This window comes from Salvelinus alpinus, chromosome 17 (assembly GCF_045679555.1).
Source record: "Salvelinus alpinus chromosome 17, SLU_Salpinus.1, whole genome shotgun sequence".
NCBI classification, from domain to species: Eukaryota; Metazoa; Chordata; class Actinopteri; order Salmoniformes; family Salmonidae; genus Salvelinus; species Salvelinus alpinus.
The window spans coordinates 31,696,641-31,713,200 of record NC_092102.1 but is presented as its reverse complement, the minus strand read 5'-3'; the positions used below and the strand labels follow the sequence as shown (position 1 = coordinate 31,713,200).

General features: G+C 41.2%; 1 protein-coding gene across 2 annotated transcripts; it reads right to left on the bottom strand.

Annotated features, from left to right (window-relative positions):
* Positions 1-260: 260 nt before the first annotated feature.
* On the bottom strand, positions 261-11,838 carry LOC139542764 (protein tweety-like). 2 transcript variants are annotated; one of them, XM_071348574.1, is made up of 4 exons: positions 11,484-11,838; positions 7,686-7,815; positions 5,787-6,623; positions 261-4,502 (listed from the first exon to the last, which is right to left on the bottom strand). In XM_071348574.1, the coding sequence occupies exons 2-4, from the start codon at positions 7,813-7,815 to the stop codon at positions 3,526-3,528; spliced, it is 1,944 nt and encodes a 647-aa protein (XP_071204675.1). In that variant the 5' UTR covers positions 11,484-11,838; the 3' UTR covers positions 261-3,525. The 2 variants fall into 2 exon arrangements, with proteins under 2 accessions (XP_071204675.1, XP_071204676.1); XM_071348575.1 differs by lacking the exon at positions 11,484-11,838 and adding an exon at positions 9,654-10,230.
* Between the last annotated feature and the right edge of the window lie 4,722 nt (positions 11,839-16,560).

Here is a 16,560-nt window from a genome sequence, read left to right as displayed (position 1 = left end):
GAGGACGGTGTCTTCAAGACAGCGCTCCCAAATAGCTATCTAGTGTATACATAAATAATTGGATGTAGGGCCTACATGTACTTGTAGACTACACACAAAAATACAGGTATACCATGTAATAAAGAATATGCACGAATTTGAGTGCAATCACAGATCAATAGGGGAAATTACTGCAAAATCGTGTATATGTAACTTACAATACTTTCCTGTATTGTCTCAAATTTCAAGCAGCTGAAGAACAAATGCACACGAACAACCAGTAGAGTAATATTAAATGTAATTTTATTGAACATTCTGGCTTGTAAGGAACATTTACACGATTTTGCAGGCATTAGTTTCAAGCTATATACCAATTAATTGTATATTACAGCCTGATTAATCAGACTAACCATCATTCAGCTTCATCTGGATTATATGTTTTTTGACATCTCATGTGCAGCTCACCTGCTGCAAAACAATTGCCCTCTGGGACAAATAAAATGTAAACTTGAAGAATGTCTCAATTATAGATACATCATGATATTAGTTTGTGCCATTAGGGATATGGTCTCTCACATCACATGGTTCTTGTGTTGAGGGCGTTCAGCATCTCTGCTACTTTGAAAAAACTCAGCGCCACAAATGTTAACCTATTCATTCCCTGTTACATTGTTATAAAGTCTAACATTTCAAGGTAAAATGTTTACTTAATTACATTTATGTTTTGATGTTGTAATATTGTGGTATACTCTCTCCTACAATACATTTGGCAAATTCTCATATTAAAAACACAGATTCTATGAAAGGAATAGAACTACCTGCCTTCTAGGCTTATATGAATTTGAGTGCAATACAATTCATGGGAAGATAACCATTTGCAGGTGTTTCTATTTATTCATTTCACTTAACATATTGTTAGCTGGTCTACTTTAGAACTCAACAGGCATTCTACACACCATATCATTGTGCAAAACATCATTGACCTTTTATAAGGACTATCCAAATCCAGCGGCAAAAAAGCTGCCCTTTAGGAGAAAATAAGTTACACAAGACTAAACATATTCTGTAGTCTTCAGATTGCCAGCTTAATTTCATGATAAAATGGGCACATTCAGGAAAAGCATAATAATAATTGAAAACACTGTGTTGCTTTCTAAAGAGAAAAATAATATTTGTTCCCAAGAACAGGATGTTTGAACAGCTTCCTCATTAAGCCATTTCATTGAATGGGCCCCATGTTATCATCTTTATTGTCGAACCCTTTCAACACGATAACCCTTATTTTCTCGCAATTCCTAATATTTTCCCACAGCTTTCACGGCACAACTACTTAATTATTCTAATTCAATACCGCAGACTGAGGATGGCTCAAGGACCCAATGGGATGTCCCCTGGAATCATTAAAGCACAAATGGTGTCTGGTTAGAATGCAGCTACAGGAAGTGATGCTGAGTTGAGAGGGTGTCATTTAATAAACAATAAAAATACCCAGACAAATGAAATTGTATGTAGTGCCATATACTACAATAACAATATTACATTATAGTGACAGAAACCACATTTCCCCCTTCACACTGGAACTGCACGCAGTAGGCGGTTTATTATATGGACCTGTTCTAATTTTATTGTAATCAATTTGGCATATAATGATTGTACACAAACTCTATTGACATTGAATGGTTTTTGTACAAACACAGTTCTCGGTGGCCATCTTTCAGCCTTTCCAATTGTAGCAGGTGGTCATCCGCATCTCGGAAGTGATGTCAATCTCCTCTCTATTATTTCACAACAAAGAAAATGTCCAACTTTCATACTGAAATAACAGATTATTTTGATAACCAACGATACAATATATTCACAAAAACACTGATTAGACCAGGTTATGTAGCCTAGAAATAAAAAGTGTAAGGGGAACTAGCATGCACGCAAGCGCTAGTGTATTTATGGCCCCCTCTGGAGTTGGGACACAGCGCTAATAGCTTTATAGGGAAGGGTGGGTGAAATTAAATTAAAGTAAACATGGACCAGAATTATTATTTTTTACTTCTAACCCCCAATTTTGTGATATCTAAATTGGTAGTTCCAGTCTTTTCCCATCGCTGCAACTCCCGTATGGAGATGGACTCAGTAGAGGTGAATGTCGAGAGACATGCGTCCTCCGAAATACGACCCTGCCAAGACGCACTGTTTGACACACTGCTCGCTTAGCCCGGAAGCCAGCAGCACCAATATGTCGGAGGAAACTGGCAACCAAGTCAGCCCTGCCCGTCACAAGGAGTCGCTAAAGCGTGATGGGACAAGGACATCCCGGCCGACCAAACCCTCACCTAACACAGACAATGTTGGGCCAAATGTGCACCGCCTCATGGGTCTCCCAGTCACGGCTGGATCGAACCCGGGTCTGTAGTGACGCAGTGCCTTAGACTGCTGCGCCACTCAGGAGGCCGCTAGGATATTTATTTACCTATATTTACCTATATCAGTGAGCAGCTGATCAGATGTCTGAAGGTTGAGAAACACCGATCGATGCAGTTTTCTTGGTAACTTGTTTGGTAAACAGTGATTAATTAAGTACAGTTGCCATGTCCTCCCATTTACATTTGAAATGTATGAAAAGTCACACCACTGAAAGCAGTCTTCTCAAAAACTTATTTGACATGAAACATGCATAGCCCGTCTTCAAATACTTGCACCATGGGAAACACGAGTCTTAGTTCTTAGAAAGATGTATACAAAAAAAATATTTTCCAGTGTAACTCAACATCATTTGAAGTGCTTAAGCCTGTGATAACTTTACAGGTTTGACATACACACCAATAACTACACATTTACCTCATATTTTCTTGACAGTGCAAGTTTAATTTGGTCAATACACAGGTTTACCATGTCATATCCCCCCCATCAACCTCCTCCCCACACAAGACCCAGGAGTATTGTAATGTACTCTGCCACAACTCTAAACAGATGGAAAGATTCTTGAAGGTAAAAAAACAAAAACAACCAGATGTTTGTCAAACCGAGCTTCAAGCCTCCTATCAATTTGTCTTCATGTGATCTGCTGTTAGATTAAATCAATATGGAATTAGTTTTAAAAAATGTATATTTGGGAGCAACAATAAGACAGATGCCTGAAAGAATTTCACAACATGCAAATCTTATGAACATTGATAGACTGTTTGAGATTTAACAGGTGAGGAGGAAAGGGGAAACATGTAAGTTTAAAGGCTAAGGTACTGAAAAACACTGAACTGTTTCTCTGATCGCCATCTATATGCCACAGGAGGCAGCTCACAAGAGGGAACCAAACAGAAATTGTAAATGGTTGGGGGGGGGGGGGGGGGCGGCAGATTACTCTGTTTAATTATATTTCATTACATTTGACAACTGCTTGTCCTCCTTTCCTAGGCTGAGAATGATTACTATACAGTACATCAGATCAAATCATGAAAGCTTACTCGCCAAGAGTGTAGCACTGCAAATGGAAGTGGAGACTGCGGATCCGTACATAACATGCTCGTCGAACATCTCATTACAAAATCATGGGCATTAATATGGAGTTGGTCCCCCCTTTGCTGCTATAACAGCCTCCACTCTTCTGGGAAGGCTTTCCACTAGATGCTGGAACATTGCCGTGGGGACTTGTTTCCATTCAGCCACAAGAGCATTAGTGAGGTCAGGCACTGATGCTGGGCGATTAGGCCTGGCTCGCAGTCGGCGTTCCAATTCATCCCAAAGGTGTTCGATGGGGTTGAGGTCAGGGCTCTGTGCAGGCCAGTCAAGTTCTTCCACACCGAGCTCAACAAACCATTTCTGTATGGACCTCACTTTGTGCACGGGGGCATTGTCATGCTGAAACAGGAAAGGGCCTTCCCCAAACTGTTGCCACAAAGTCGGAAGTACAGAATCGTCTAGAATGTCATTGTATGCTGTAGCATTAAGATTTCCCTTCACTGGAAGTAAGGGGCCTAGCCCGAACCATGAAAAACAGCCCCAGACCATTATTCCTCCTCCACCAAACTTTACAGTTGGCACTATGCACTCAGGCAGGTAGCGTTCTCCTGGCATCCGCCAAACCCATATTCGTCCGTCGGACTGCCAGATGGTGAAGCGTGATTCATCACTCCAGAGAACACATTTCCACTGCTCCAGAGTCCAATGGCGGCGAGCTTTACACCACTCCAGCCGACGCTTGGCATTGCGCATTGTGATCTTAGGCTTGTGTGCAGCTGAGGAGACCCTAGGAGGGGTTGCTGCCTTAGCTGAAGATGTGGAAACCACAGGGGGAGGCGCCGACATCGAGTGTGGAGGCTCAGGCAGCGCAGACTCCCTCGCTAAGGTTGTCATTTCATGGTGCTGGGCCATTGGCTGCTTGGAGCGCTGGCAGTAGTCACTGGTGGGCCCCATGGGAGGTCCATGGAGCTTGGGAGGGTAGCTGTCGCTTTTAGGCAGCCGCTGGGCGACAGACGCCCTCAGCATCCCATTGTAGCCTTTATCCACATCCTTAAACGCTTCACTCATCCGCCCTAGGGAACACAAAACAGTCAGACCATTAGAAATGACAAGAACAAAACACAGCAGCGGCAAGGCAATTCAAAGGAGGGAATCTGAAGAGCAGATGGAGCTTTTATAAAACACCTTGTCGACAATCTTCTGCATGCCAGCGTTCCACTTCAGTGAGATGACAATAAATATATTGCCTGTTGTAACAGCTTTCGTCGGTAGAAGGAGAGGAGGACCAAAGTGCAGCGTGGTATGTATCCATATTTATCAAAATACTTCTTCAATACGAACAAAACAATAAACAAACGAAAACCAACAAAGCTACAGTCCTGAACTAGAGAACATAAAACACATGAACAGGAACAATCACCCACAAACCAACAGTGAAAACAGGCTAACTTAATATGGTTCCCAATCAGAGACAATGACAAACACCTGCCTCTGATTGAGAACCATATTAGGCCAAACAACAAACCCAACATAGAAACACAAAACATAGAATGCCCACCCAGCTCACGTCCTGACCAACACTAAAACAAGAAAACACAAAAGAACTATGGGCAGAACGTGACACCTGTATCATTACCTGTATCAAGGGCCAGGAGTTTTTCTCTATGTATTGTGGTGCACACTAAATTGAGGTGAGCCACACCCGACTACAGTGGTTGAGAATCAGGAAATATGTGAAGTGAGATTTACAACATGATTTCTCCCAGGAAATACAGGCCAGGGTCCAAACCAGGAAACCAGTACGGTTCTCTGACATGGAGAGCTAACTACAGTCAAACAGGAACAATGAATGACCTATAGATAAGCCTACATCTCAAACCACTGCAAGAGGTGACTTTCCTAAACTTTTTGGGACTTGTCCATACTGTAACCTGTGTTAGAAGGAATCCAGTTGACACATTCTTATTCCTCTCCACAAAAAATGTCATCTCGTCAGAAAATGTCCCTTATCAAGCTGAGATGACAGAATATGCAAACACGGTTTCAGTTCTGTCATGGAAACAGTTTACAGTGTTGACATTAAAAAAATCTGCTTAGAAAATGAAATTACTGACAGCCGAGACACTGATTAGTAAATTAGCAGATAAGGCCTAATTGAAAGAAAGTTGAGTCATTGAAAAGAAAAATTGCTTTGAAACAGGAATTTCAAACTCTTGTGATACATGGCTCTGTTTCTACAGATACTGTATCTAGCGACCACAGAAATATGAAAATGAAACACTTCTTCTGTGCTATAAAAATAGAAGGGGTTAGGTTACTCAGAAGACTTGAAACCTGTGTAAATATGTGCAGCTCACCTTGCATGACAGCCGGCATCGCTACAGAACCACCATGGGGACTCCTCTCCCTGGTCTGGCTCTGGGGCGATCCACTATCCGCCATTGTCGAGGGTGACATCATGGGGACAGAGGACACCGCCATGGGGAGAGGGCTGCCTGTGCCCCCCCGGCCCATCTGGTGGTGCTGGGGGCTTCCCCGTGGAGGGGTGAAATTCTGGGAGGTAGGGGGCATCATCTGAGCCTGAGGTTGTGGAGCGGGAAGAGGTGGGTGCTGGGCCTGGTGCTGGTAGTAGGGAATCCCATTGGATACCATGCTGTAGTGCTGAGGTTGCTGCTGCTGGTGGTGTTGCTGTGTCTGTTGGTGAGGGGGTGGCTGTGGAGGCTGCTGCTGGTGATGCTGTGAGGGCGCAATCCCAGGGTGCACCTGGCACTGGTAGGCCCCGTACACGCTGTGCGAGTTATACCCTACTGCCATGGATGCACTGCTCTGCTGTTGTCCCGGGTTAACCCTGTTCCAGTACTGGCCCCCTGTAAGAGTCATGTTTGGTGGGGGCGGCTGACGGGACCCAGGCATGCCCCCATTCAGCAGGTACTCTCCGTGACCCTGGAAATGCTGCTGGCTCTGTTGCTGCATCACCCCAGTGGGAGGCTGCTTCTGGTGCATGCCATGCCCAGGAGACAAGCTCATGGCTGGGCTGTACTGTGGCTGTCCTCCCCACAGGTAGTCGTAGCCCATGCTACTCTGGTGGTGGTGGTTGCTCATATGAGGGTATGGGGCTGTTGGTGGGTGGGAGCCAGGCACACTGGACCCAATTACAGTAGTGCTGTCATTCACATTCATTTCGCCGTTCATATCTGCAAAGGTGGTCAGGGACAAGAGTAAGAGAAGATAGGTCAGATAATTCATGTTTCAGTGTGTTCAATTCACACATCATGCATCCTGCACAATCATAAATTGTCTAGCAAATTTGAGGTGTGAGGTTACATTAATTAATTGCTTATGAACCAAAAACCTGCTCTAGAGTTAGATACAATCTCTTGCTCATTATAAGGGGTGAAAAGACTGGGGCAGAGCGTTATTCATTTAAATCAGTTATTGACATACACCGAACAAAAATGTAAAACGCAACATGCAATAATTTTACTGAGTTACAGTTCATAGGACATCAGTCAACTGACAAATTCATTAGGTCCTAATCTGTCGATTTAACATGAGTGGGCGTGGTCCCACCCACTCAGGAGCCAGGCCCAGCCAATCAGAGTTAGTTTTTCCCTACAAAAGGGCTTTATTACAGACAGAAATACGCCTTAGTTTCATCAGCTGTCCGGTGGGCTGGTCTCAGAAATCCTGCAGGTAAAGAAGCCGGATGTGGAGGTCCTGAGCTGGCGTGGTTACACATGGTCTGCGGTTGTGAGGCCAGTTGGACATACTGCCAAATTCTCTAAAACGACGTTGGAGGAGGCTTATGGTAGAAAAATTAACATCATTTTATCTTGCAACAGCTCTGGTGGACATTCCTGCAGTCAGCATGCCAATTGCTGGCTTCCTCAAAACTTCAGACATCTGTCGCATTGTGTTTTGTTACAAAACTGCACATTTTCGAGTGGCCCTTTATAGTCCTCAGCACAAGGTGCACCTGTGCAATGAACACACTGTTTAACCAGCTTCTTGATATGCCACACCTGGCAGGTAGATTGATTATATTGGAAAAGGATAAATGCTGCCTAAAAGGCATGTAAACAAAAATAGTGCACAACATTTGAGAGAAATATGATTTTAGTGTGTATGGAACACTTCTGGGATATTTTATTTCAGCTCATGAAACATGGGACCAACACTTTACATAGAGTTTATATTTTTGTTCACTATAGAAATAGTGAGGCAGCGTAACCACAGACAATTGGGTCTGTACTCACTCTTCTCCTGCTGAGGGAAACTCATGGAGGACCCGTTAGTATAGACAGAATCCCCTGAGGAGAGTTTCAGTCCTGAGTTAACAGACACAGAGGAGTGGGTGCCATAGTTGAAATGGTTGTTCGCCTCCATCTGAAAAACAGGTAGCAAAGACCACAAGCCATGAAGAGAAACAATAAATATTTAAGGGAAAAAATATTTGACTCTGAACAAAAAATAAAATTCACAGAAATTCCCTGCAGCTGTCTCATAATAGTCTATTCTTACAAGCAGAATACACATGCAATGGATGGTTTCCATTAATAAAATAAGTGAGCAGTATAAACTAAACAAATACTATGTGATTTTTTTTTGAATAAAATAATAAAATTGCTAGCTAGAACTATACACTAAAATGTATTGGTTACAATGCAGGCGTTGGCAAGCCTGAAGATGGCTATGAATGATGACACGTTGACGACATCACAAACGTTGCACTCCCACAACATGTCGCAGTTAGAGCAGCAGATAGGATGCTCTGGCAAGCACACTCATGGACAATGAACGTCACGGGTTGATCCACGTTAAAGCACAGCGAACCCGTTTTGACAGCGGGGGAACGACAATATGTTGGTCTGCGAGACATGTTTTCAAGAAATCTAGCTAAAAGTTGAAAAAGGTATATTGTGGTTTTCAGCAAGTAGCTACATATTTTATGGAACGTCTGCCCGTTCGTAAACCTAATGTTTAACTGCGTTTCTCAACATCCATCCCACGATAAACGCATAATATTAGCATGAAGAGCTAACTAACACTAGCTAGCTGAAAACATTGGTTTCATTAAGCTATGCTAGCTCACTAGATCACCACAAATCTTGGCCATATATAACAAAGCTATGGTAATTGCAATTAGAAAACAGACAACTTCAGTAGTTATTAATTTATTAGCTAGCTACTTTAAAACAATATAAAATTAGCTTTGCTTGTACATCATGAGCATGGCCTTATTAATATTATACTTAAAAATAAAGGAGAGCCGCACACTCTAGGAGCTCAGATGCAAAAATATTTAATTTACCAACGTTGAAAATTTTGATAAACATAAGTATTCTACTCCGCTAGCCAGCACCTCGCCTAAATAGGTGTGCGTTTCTTTTTCTTCTAGATTGTTCGTATTAATATTATAGCATATTGGATGACTGTGGATAGGCTAGGTTGTAGCACCCTCATGATGGGTAAAGGGAAAATAAGAGTATCATGTTTTAGCCTAATCCTATCGCTATTACATTGAACTGGGGGAATGGAATATCTAACAGCGATAGGATTAGGCTACTACATGATACTCTTATTTGCCCTATAGCCATCATGAGGTTGCTACAACCTAACCTATGAATGAAAGTTTACAACGTAGGCACACACAGGTCGAGAGAAACATTTTGGACAGACAGTGACACATTCAATACCATTTTGCACACTTTTGCCTGCATCTAGCTGATCTAGGGTGTAATCATTAGTCCATCAGTTGCAAACAACAGTTTATATAGGACAAATTCAGGTGTTTATCCCTGTGTCGTTCCATTTGCTTCCGTTTAAGAAACGTTTTTCAACAGAACCGGCGGAATGAACACACCCCTGATCATGCGTAAACACAGTCCCTAGTAGCCACACTGTATTCCTTCTCGCATCCATGCGCTCTCCTCCTCTCACCTTTCCCCTTTGCTTGTGGACTTCAATGAACAACACTTCAGCTGTATGTGACCAGGCAAAAAAAACCATTCCAAGCCAAACCATATAATATCATAACTGCTACACACAGCCTACATCGTTGTCACCATATTAGCTAAAGTAACAGTCAACATAGCTAATAGAACTGATGCATTAGTAAACGCGCTACAATTATGCAGTAACATTACAGTATACAGTCAGTGAGCAGTGTAGCACTTACACCGGCGGGCCCTGGTGGCAATACATTTGTGAAATCAAAAGCTTACCTTGCCTTGGAAGAGTTTGTGTGTTGTGTTGGATAGTCATAGCCAGCTAGCTAACATAGCATCTCTCTGTTTGAGAAGCGTGTTTGAGTAGGCTGAACTAGCTAGTTGCATTTCCTAGCTAAGTATGAGAAACTGAAGAAAAAAATAACAAAGTCTCTTTCTCTCTCCCTTGCTTCTCCTTCATTTTGGAAGAAATTAATTAGTTAAACTATTGTTTTTCTCTCTTCGAGTCAACTAGTAACCACATTTTATGCACTGCAGTGCTAGCTAGCTGTGGCTTATGCATTCAGTACTAGATTCATTCACTGATCCTTTGATTGGGTGGAGAAAAAAAAGTCAGTTCATGCTGCAAGAGCTCTGATCACTCGGAGGACGTCTTCCGGAAGTTGTCATAATTACTGTGTAAGTCTATGGAAGGGGGTGAGAACCATGAGCCTCCCCAGAGGAGAACGGAAACTAGCTATCGCCCCAGCTACACCATGACGCTACCACTACAGAGTGCTGTTGATGCTACTGTAGACCTTCATTGCAAAACAGTGGGTTTTAATGAATTATTTGGTGACGTGAATATATTTAGTATAGTTTTATCTAAAAAAAAAAAAAAAGAACTTTTTAAATGTTTTACAATTTTTATGAAATTCACAGATGAAGATGGTCCTCCTTCCTCCTCATATTTAACTGCGTTTTTCAACATCCATCCCACGATAAACGCATATTAGCTTGAAGCAGCGAACATTAGCTAGTTGAAAACATTGGTTTCATTAAGCTATAACGTTACTAGCAAGCTAGATCGCCACAAATCTTAGCCATATCACAAATATATTATAATTGCAATTAGAAAACAGACAACTTCCGTAGTTATTCATTTATTACCTACTTTCTAACGACAGAAATTTTGATTCGGTTGTCATTGCTTACTAGCAAGGCTGTCTGCTACACGTGACCATGCGCTGTTGCTGATAGCGCCCCTCTGCATAGACCTGAATCTCTCATCCAATACTCAACTAGTCAGCAAACTAGCTATTGCAGTCTTTCATGATAACGTGTCATGGTTAAATTGGCTCCTTATTTAACTTGTCACATTGAAGTTGATTGTTTGCTAGCTAGCTAGACCATCCCGCTATCCAGTTGCTTATCAAAACTGTCAATAACGAAAACAAAAAAGGCTAAACGTCAGGGCTTGTTGTGTAATTTAATTAAAAGGTGGCACGAGCCGTTGCATAGCTAAACATGTTTAGTTTTGTTATTGTCCATTTCTTGATTAGTTAGCTAAATTAGCTTTCATTCAAAACCATCGGGTGGCGAGTTAACTTCATTTCCAACTATCGTTAGGCCTATCTAGCGTTATCTAGTTAGAATCTGATATATTTCTAACGTTACTGTACACTGCAACAAAAACAATCCAACAGTGAGTTCGTTAGGTGAGATGTAACTACATTTAACACAATCGGGTTAAAGTTAAGTTGCCCATAGTTTCAACATATCATTCGACACCTCTAGGCCCTTATAAGATCATGCTAAATTCAAGGTTATTGACAATAATCAACAGAAGTTCACTACAACGCAGTGTAAAACTAGTTTATAATAGTCACAGCAGGTCTGTGCTCTTTAAACTTTTGCGATGATAGCTAGTTAATGAAACACGTGGAGAGTAACAACATCAGTCGTCCTGGAGTATCGTTTAAGTTTCTGAACATTTTTGATGTGTTTTTTGTTAGTTAGTTAATAAACGCACATTGTTTTCGCTGAGTTATTGTGAGACCGCATCACCCTCCCTCACACACACACACATCAAAAGTTTGACAGAAAATGTAATAAAAACTGACTAACCTTGTAATCCTTGGATTTCAAAGGCACTGATGTCTTTTATCATCCGAGTGAACAAATATGGTTGAAGTAGGTACAGGTGACGTAAATAAACAGGTATTCGCTAACCTTCGTGTTTCAAATGAGCAAACATGGCTTGTGTTCTATCGCAGCCATGATCACAGAACATAAATACATCGAGCCGAAAGAAGAAGTGAATGGGTGCGCCGACGGATAAATGAAGATAGTTCACTCAGGCCGTTTACTATTGAAAATAATGATCAGTTCCGGTCGACTTAACGGGGTGGGTCTCCCATAGACACCAATGCAATAGCAGTTGTGTTTGGTCTACTTAGGTCATTGACTGTCATTTGACAAAAAATAAATAAAACAGCGAATGGGTTGTCTCGCTTCCTCTTCCGTCTCTGGAGTTTACACGCTGCGGGCAGCCAGGAGGGCTCTGGGTCCTAGCACCGGAATAGTCCATATTAGGAGAATTGTCATCTGACGTAGGCAACGATACAAAACCTACAAAACCTAGATTGCTGATACGATGTAAATCAAATCAAATTGTATTGCTCACATACAGGTTTAGCAGATGTCATTGTGGGCGAAGCGAAATGCTTGTGTTTCTAGCTCCAACAGTGTAGTAATATCTTACAAGTAATATCTAACAATTTCACAACAATTCACACAACTCTTAAGTAAAGGAACGGAATTAAGAATATATAAATATTTGGATGAGCAATGTCGGAGCGGCATAGACTAAAATACAGTAGAATAGAATACAGTATATACATATAAGATGAGTAATGCAAATGATGTAAACATTATTAAAGTGACTAGTGTTCCATTATTAAAGTGTCCAGTGATTTCAAGTCTATGTATATAGGGCAGCAGCCTCTGAAGGTGCTAGGGATTGCTATTTAACAGATGGCATTGAGATAGAAGCTGTTTTTCAGTCTCTCGGTCCCAGATTGATGCAGCTGTTCTGACCTCGCATTCTGGATGATAGCAGGGTGAGCAGGCAGTGGCTGGTGTGGTTGAATTGGCCATCAAAAGACTTTGTAGCCACCGGTCAGCCATATTGACACTCTCCAGTAGGAGCAGTCTTCCATAAGAATTAATAAAATTATACAGGACAAAACTCTACATTACCAGTCCAAAGTTTGGACACACCTACTAATTTTTTACAATTTTCTACATTGTAGAACAATAGGGAAGACATCAAAACTATGAAATAGCACATATGGAATCATGTAGTAACCAAAAAAGTGTTAAACAAATATATTTTATACTTTAATCTTTTATACTTTATTCTTCAAAGTAGCCACAATTTGCCTTGACAGCTTTGCACATTCTTGGCATTCTCTCAACCAGTTTCACCTGGAATGCTTTTCCAACAGTCTTGAAGGAGTTCCCACATAAGCTAAGCACTTGTTGGCTGCTGGGATGGGATGGCGTATCGCTGCAGAATGCTGTGATACACATGCTGGTTATGTGTGCTTTGAATTCTAAATAAATCACAGTGTCACCAGCAAAGCACCCCCACACCATCACACCTCCTCCATGCTTCACGGTGGGAACCCCACATGCAGAGATCATCCGTTCACATACTTTGCGTCTAACAAAGACACAGCGATTGGAACCCCAAAAAATCTAATTTGGACTCATGAGACCAAAGGACAGATTTCCACCGGTCTAATGTCCATTGCTCGTGTTTCTTGGCCCAAGCAAATCTCTTCTTTTTGGTGTCCAAAAAGCAATTTGACCATGAAAGCCTGATTCACAGTCTCCTCTGAACAGTTGATGTTGAGATGTGTCTGTTACTTGAACTGTGTGAAGCATTTATTTGGGCTGTAATCTGAGGTACAGTTAACTCTAATAAATTTATCCTCTGCAGCAGAGGTAACACTGGGTGTTCTTTTCCTGTGGCAGTGCTCATGAGAGCCAGTTTCATCATAGCGCTTCATGGTTTTTGCGACTGCACTTGAAGAAACTTTCAAAGTTCTTGAAATGTTCTGGATTGACTGACCTTCATGACTTAAAGTAATGATGGACTGTTGTTTCTGCTTATTTGGGCTGTTCTTGCCATAATATGGACTTGGTCTTTTACCAAATAGGGCTATCCTATACCACCCTTACCTTGTCACAACACAACAGATTGGCTCAAAGACATAAAGATGGAAAGAAATTCCACAAATTTACTTTTAACAAGGCACACATGTTAATTGAAATGCATTTCAGGTGACTACCTCATGAAGCTGGTTGAGTAAATGCCAAGAGTGTGCAAGGGTGGCTACTTTGAAGAATCTCAAATTTAAAACATTTCATAGTCTCTCTGACTATGAGAAACAATATTCTCTGGTCTTATGAAACCAAGATTGAACTCTTTGGCCTGAATGCCAAGCGTCACGTCTGGAGGAAACCTGGCACCATCCCTATGGTGAAGCATGGTGGTGGCAGCATCATGTTGTGGGGATGTTTTTCAGCGGCAGAGACTGGGAAACTAGTCAGGAAAAGATGAACGGAGCAAAGTACTGAAAGATCCTGGATGAAAACCTGCTCCAGGGCGGATGAAAACCTGCTCCAAGGTTCACCTTCCAACAGGACAACAACCCTAAGCACACAGCGAAGACAATGCATGAGTGGCTTCGAGACAAGTCCCTGAATGTCCTTGAGTAGCCCAGCCAGAGCCCAGACTTGAATGTGATCGAACATCTCTGGAGAGACCTGAAAATAGCTGTGCAGCGAAGCTCCCTGTCCAACCTGACAGAGCTTGAGAGGATCTGCAGAGAAGAATGGGAGAAACTCCCCAAATACAGCTTCATACCCAATTAGACTCGAGGCTGTAATCGCTACCAAAAGCTCTTCAACAAAGTACTGAGTAAAGGGTTTGAATACTTATGTAATTGTGATATTTCACTTATTTTTTATAAATTATAAATTTTTTCAAAAAACCTGTTTCTGCTTTGTCATTATGGGGTATTGTGTGTAGATTGATGAGGAAAATACAAAACAATTTAATCAATTTTAGAATAAGGCTGTAATGTAAAATGTGGAAGGGAAGGTGTCTGAATACTTTCCAAATGCATCGTAAATAATTGGATGTAGGGCCTACCTGTACTTTAAACTACACACAAAAATCCAAATATACCATGTAATTTAAAAATAGGTATGAATGTTAGTGTAGTTACAGATGAATAGGGGAAATGACTGCAAAATCATGTAAATGTATCTTACAATACTTTACTGTATATATTTTGTCTCAAATTTCAAGCAGCTGAAGAACAGACCACATAGACAACCGGTAGAGTAAGTTTAAATGTAATTTTATTTAACATTCTGGCTTGTAAGGAACATTTACACTATTTTGCAGGCATTAGTTTCAGGCTGTACATACCAATTAATTGTGTATTACAGCCTGATTAATCGACTAACCATCATTCAGCTCCATCTGGATTTTATGTTTATGTCTCATGTGATCACCTGTCTCGCAGTTCCCAATCGTTTTGCACTATTTAATTATTCTCATTCAATACCGAAGAGAAAGGCCGGCTCAAGGACCCAATGGGATGTCTCCTGGAATAATTACAGCGCAAAAGGTGTCTGGTCATAATGCTGCTACAGGAAGTTATGCTGAGATATCGCTGAGTTGGGAGGGTGACGTTTAATTCCTAAACATTAACAAAAATTCCCAGACAAATGAAATGGTATGTAGTGCCATGTACTACATTAATAATATTCCATTATAGTGACAGAAACCACTTTTCCCACAGTAACTATGATATGGCCCGGTTCAAATGTAATTTGTACAAATTTTCGTTGGCCATATTTTAGCCTTCCCTATGTCCTATGCAGGTGGTCATCTGCATCTCGGTCAGTGATGTCATTCTCCTCTCGATTTCACAACAAAGAACATTTCCAACTTTTCATACTGAAAGACCATATTTTGATAACCAACGGTACAATATATCCTCAAACGTTGCTTAGACCAGGTTATGTAGCCTATAAATAAAAGTAAAGGGAACTATCGCGCACGCAAGCGCTGGTGTATGTACAACCCTTTGGTGCTGGGGCGCAGAGCATTCAGTTTAGGGAAGGGGTGGGTGTGATAAAGGATCCGCCCCTTTAAAAAAAAATCTCTCCTAAAATGACATACCCAAATGAAAGCAAACATGGAGCAGAATTATTTCTAGGATATTTACCTATATCAGTGAGCAGCTGATCAGATGTCTGAAGGTTGAGAAACACCGATCGATGCAGTTTTCTTGGTAACTTGTTTGGTAAACAGTGATTAATTAAGTACAGTTGCCATGTCCTCCCATTTACATTTGAAATGTATGAAAAGTCACACCACTGAAAGCAGTCTTCTCAAAAACTTATTTGACATGAAACATGCATAGCCCGTCTTCAAATACTTGCACCATGGGAAACACGAGTCTTAGTTCTTAGAAAGATGTATACAAAAAAATTATTTTCCAGTGTAACTCAACATCATTTGAAGTGCTTAAGCCTGTGATAACTTTACAGGTTTGACATACACACCAATAACTACACATTTACCTCATATTTTCTTGACAGTGCAAGTTTAATTTGGTCAATACACAGGTTTACCATGTCATATCCCCCCCATCAACCCCCTCACCACACAAGACCCAGGAGTATTGTAATGTACTCTGCCACAACTCTAAACAGATGGAAAGATTCTTGAAGGTAAAAAAACAAAAACAACCAGATGTTTGTCAAACCGAGCTTCAAGCCTCCTATCAATTTGCCTTCATGTAATCTGCTGTTAGATAATATCAATATGGAATTAGTAAAAAATAAAACTGGTAACATAAAATTTATATTCGAGAAGAACATTAATTAAGACAGAATTTCAGAACATTCAAATCTTATGAACAGTGATACTGTTTTTGCGATTTAACAGGTGAGGAGGAAAGGGGTAACATGTAAGTTTAAAGGCTAAGGTACTGAAACTTTGAACTGTTTCTCTGATCACTATCTATATGCCACAGGAGGCGGATCACAAGAGGGAACCAAACAGAAATTGTTACCTGATCAACTAACTTCAAACACAGATCCATGAGGCGGGGGG

Bases quoted from the DNA above. Each gene is read 5' to 3' on its own strand.
- LOC139542764 (XM_071348574.1), bottom strand. From the start codon at position 7,815: ATGGAGGCGAACAACCATTTCAACTATGGCACCCACTCCTCTGTGTCT. The intron at 6,624-7,685 runs GTGAGTACAGAC...CCACCTTTGCAG, and splicing joins TTTCCCTCAGCAGGAGAAGA to ATATGAACGGCGAAATGAAT. The intron at 4,503-5,786 runs GTGAGCTGCACA...TGTGTTCCCTAG, and splicing joins GATGCCGGCTGTCATGCAAG to GGCGGATGAGTGAAGCGTTT.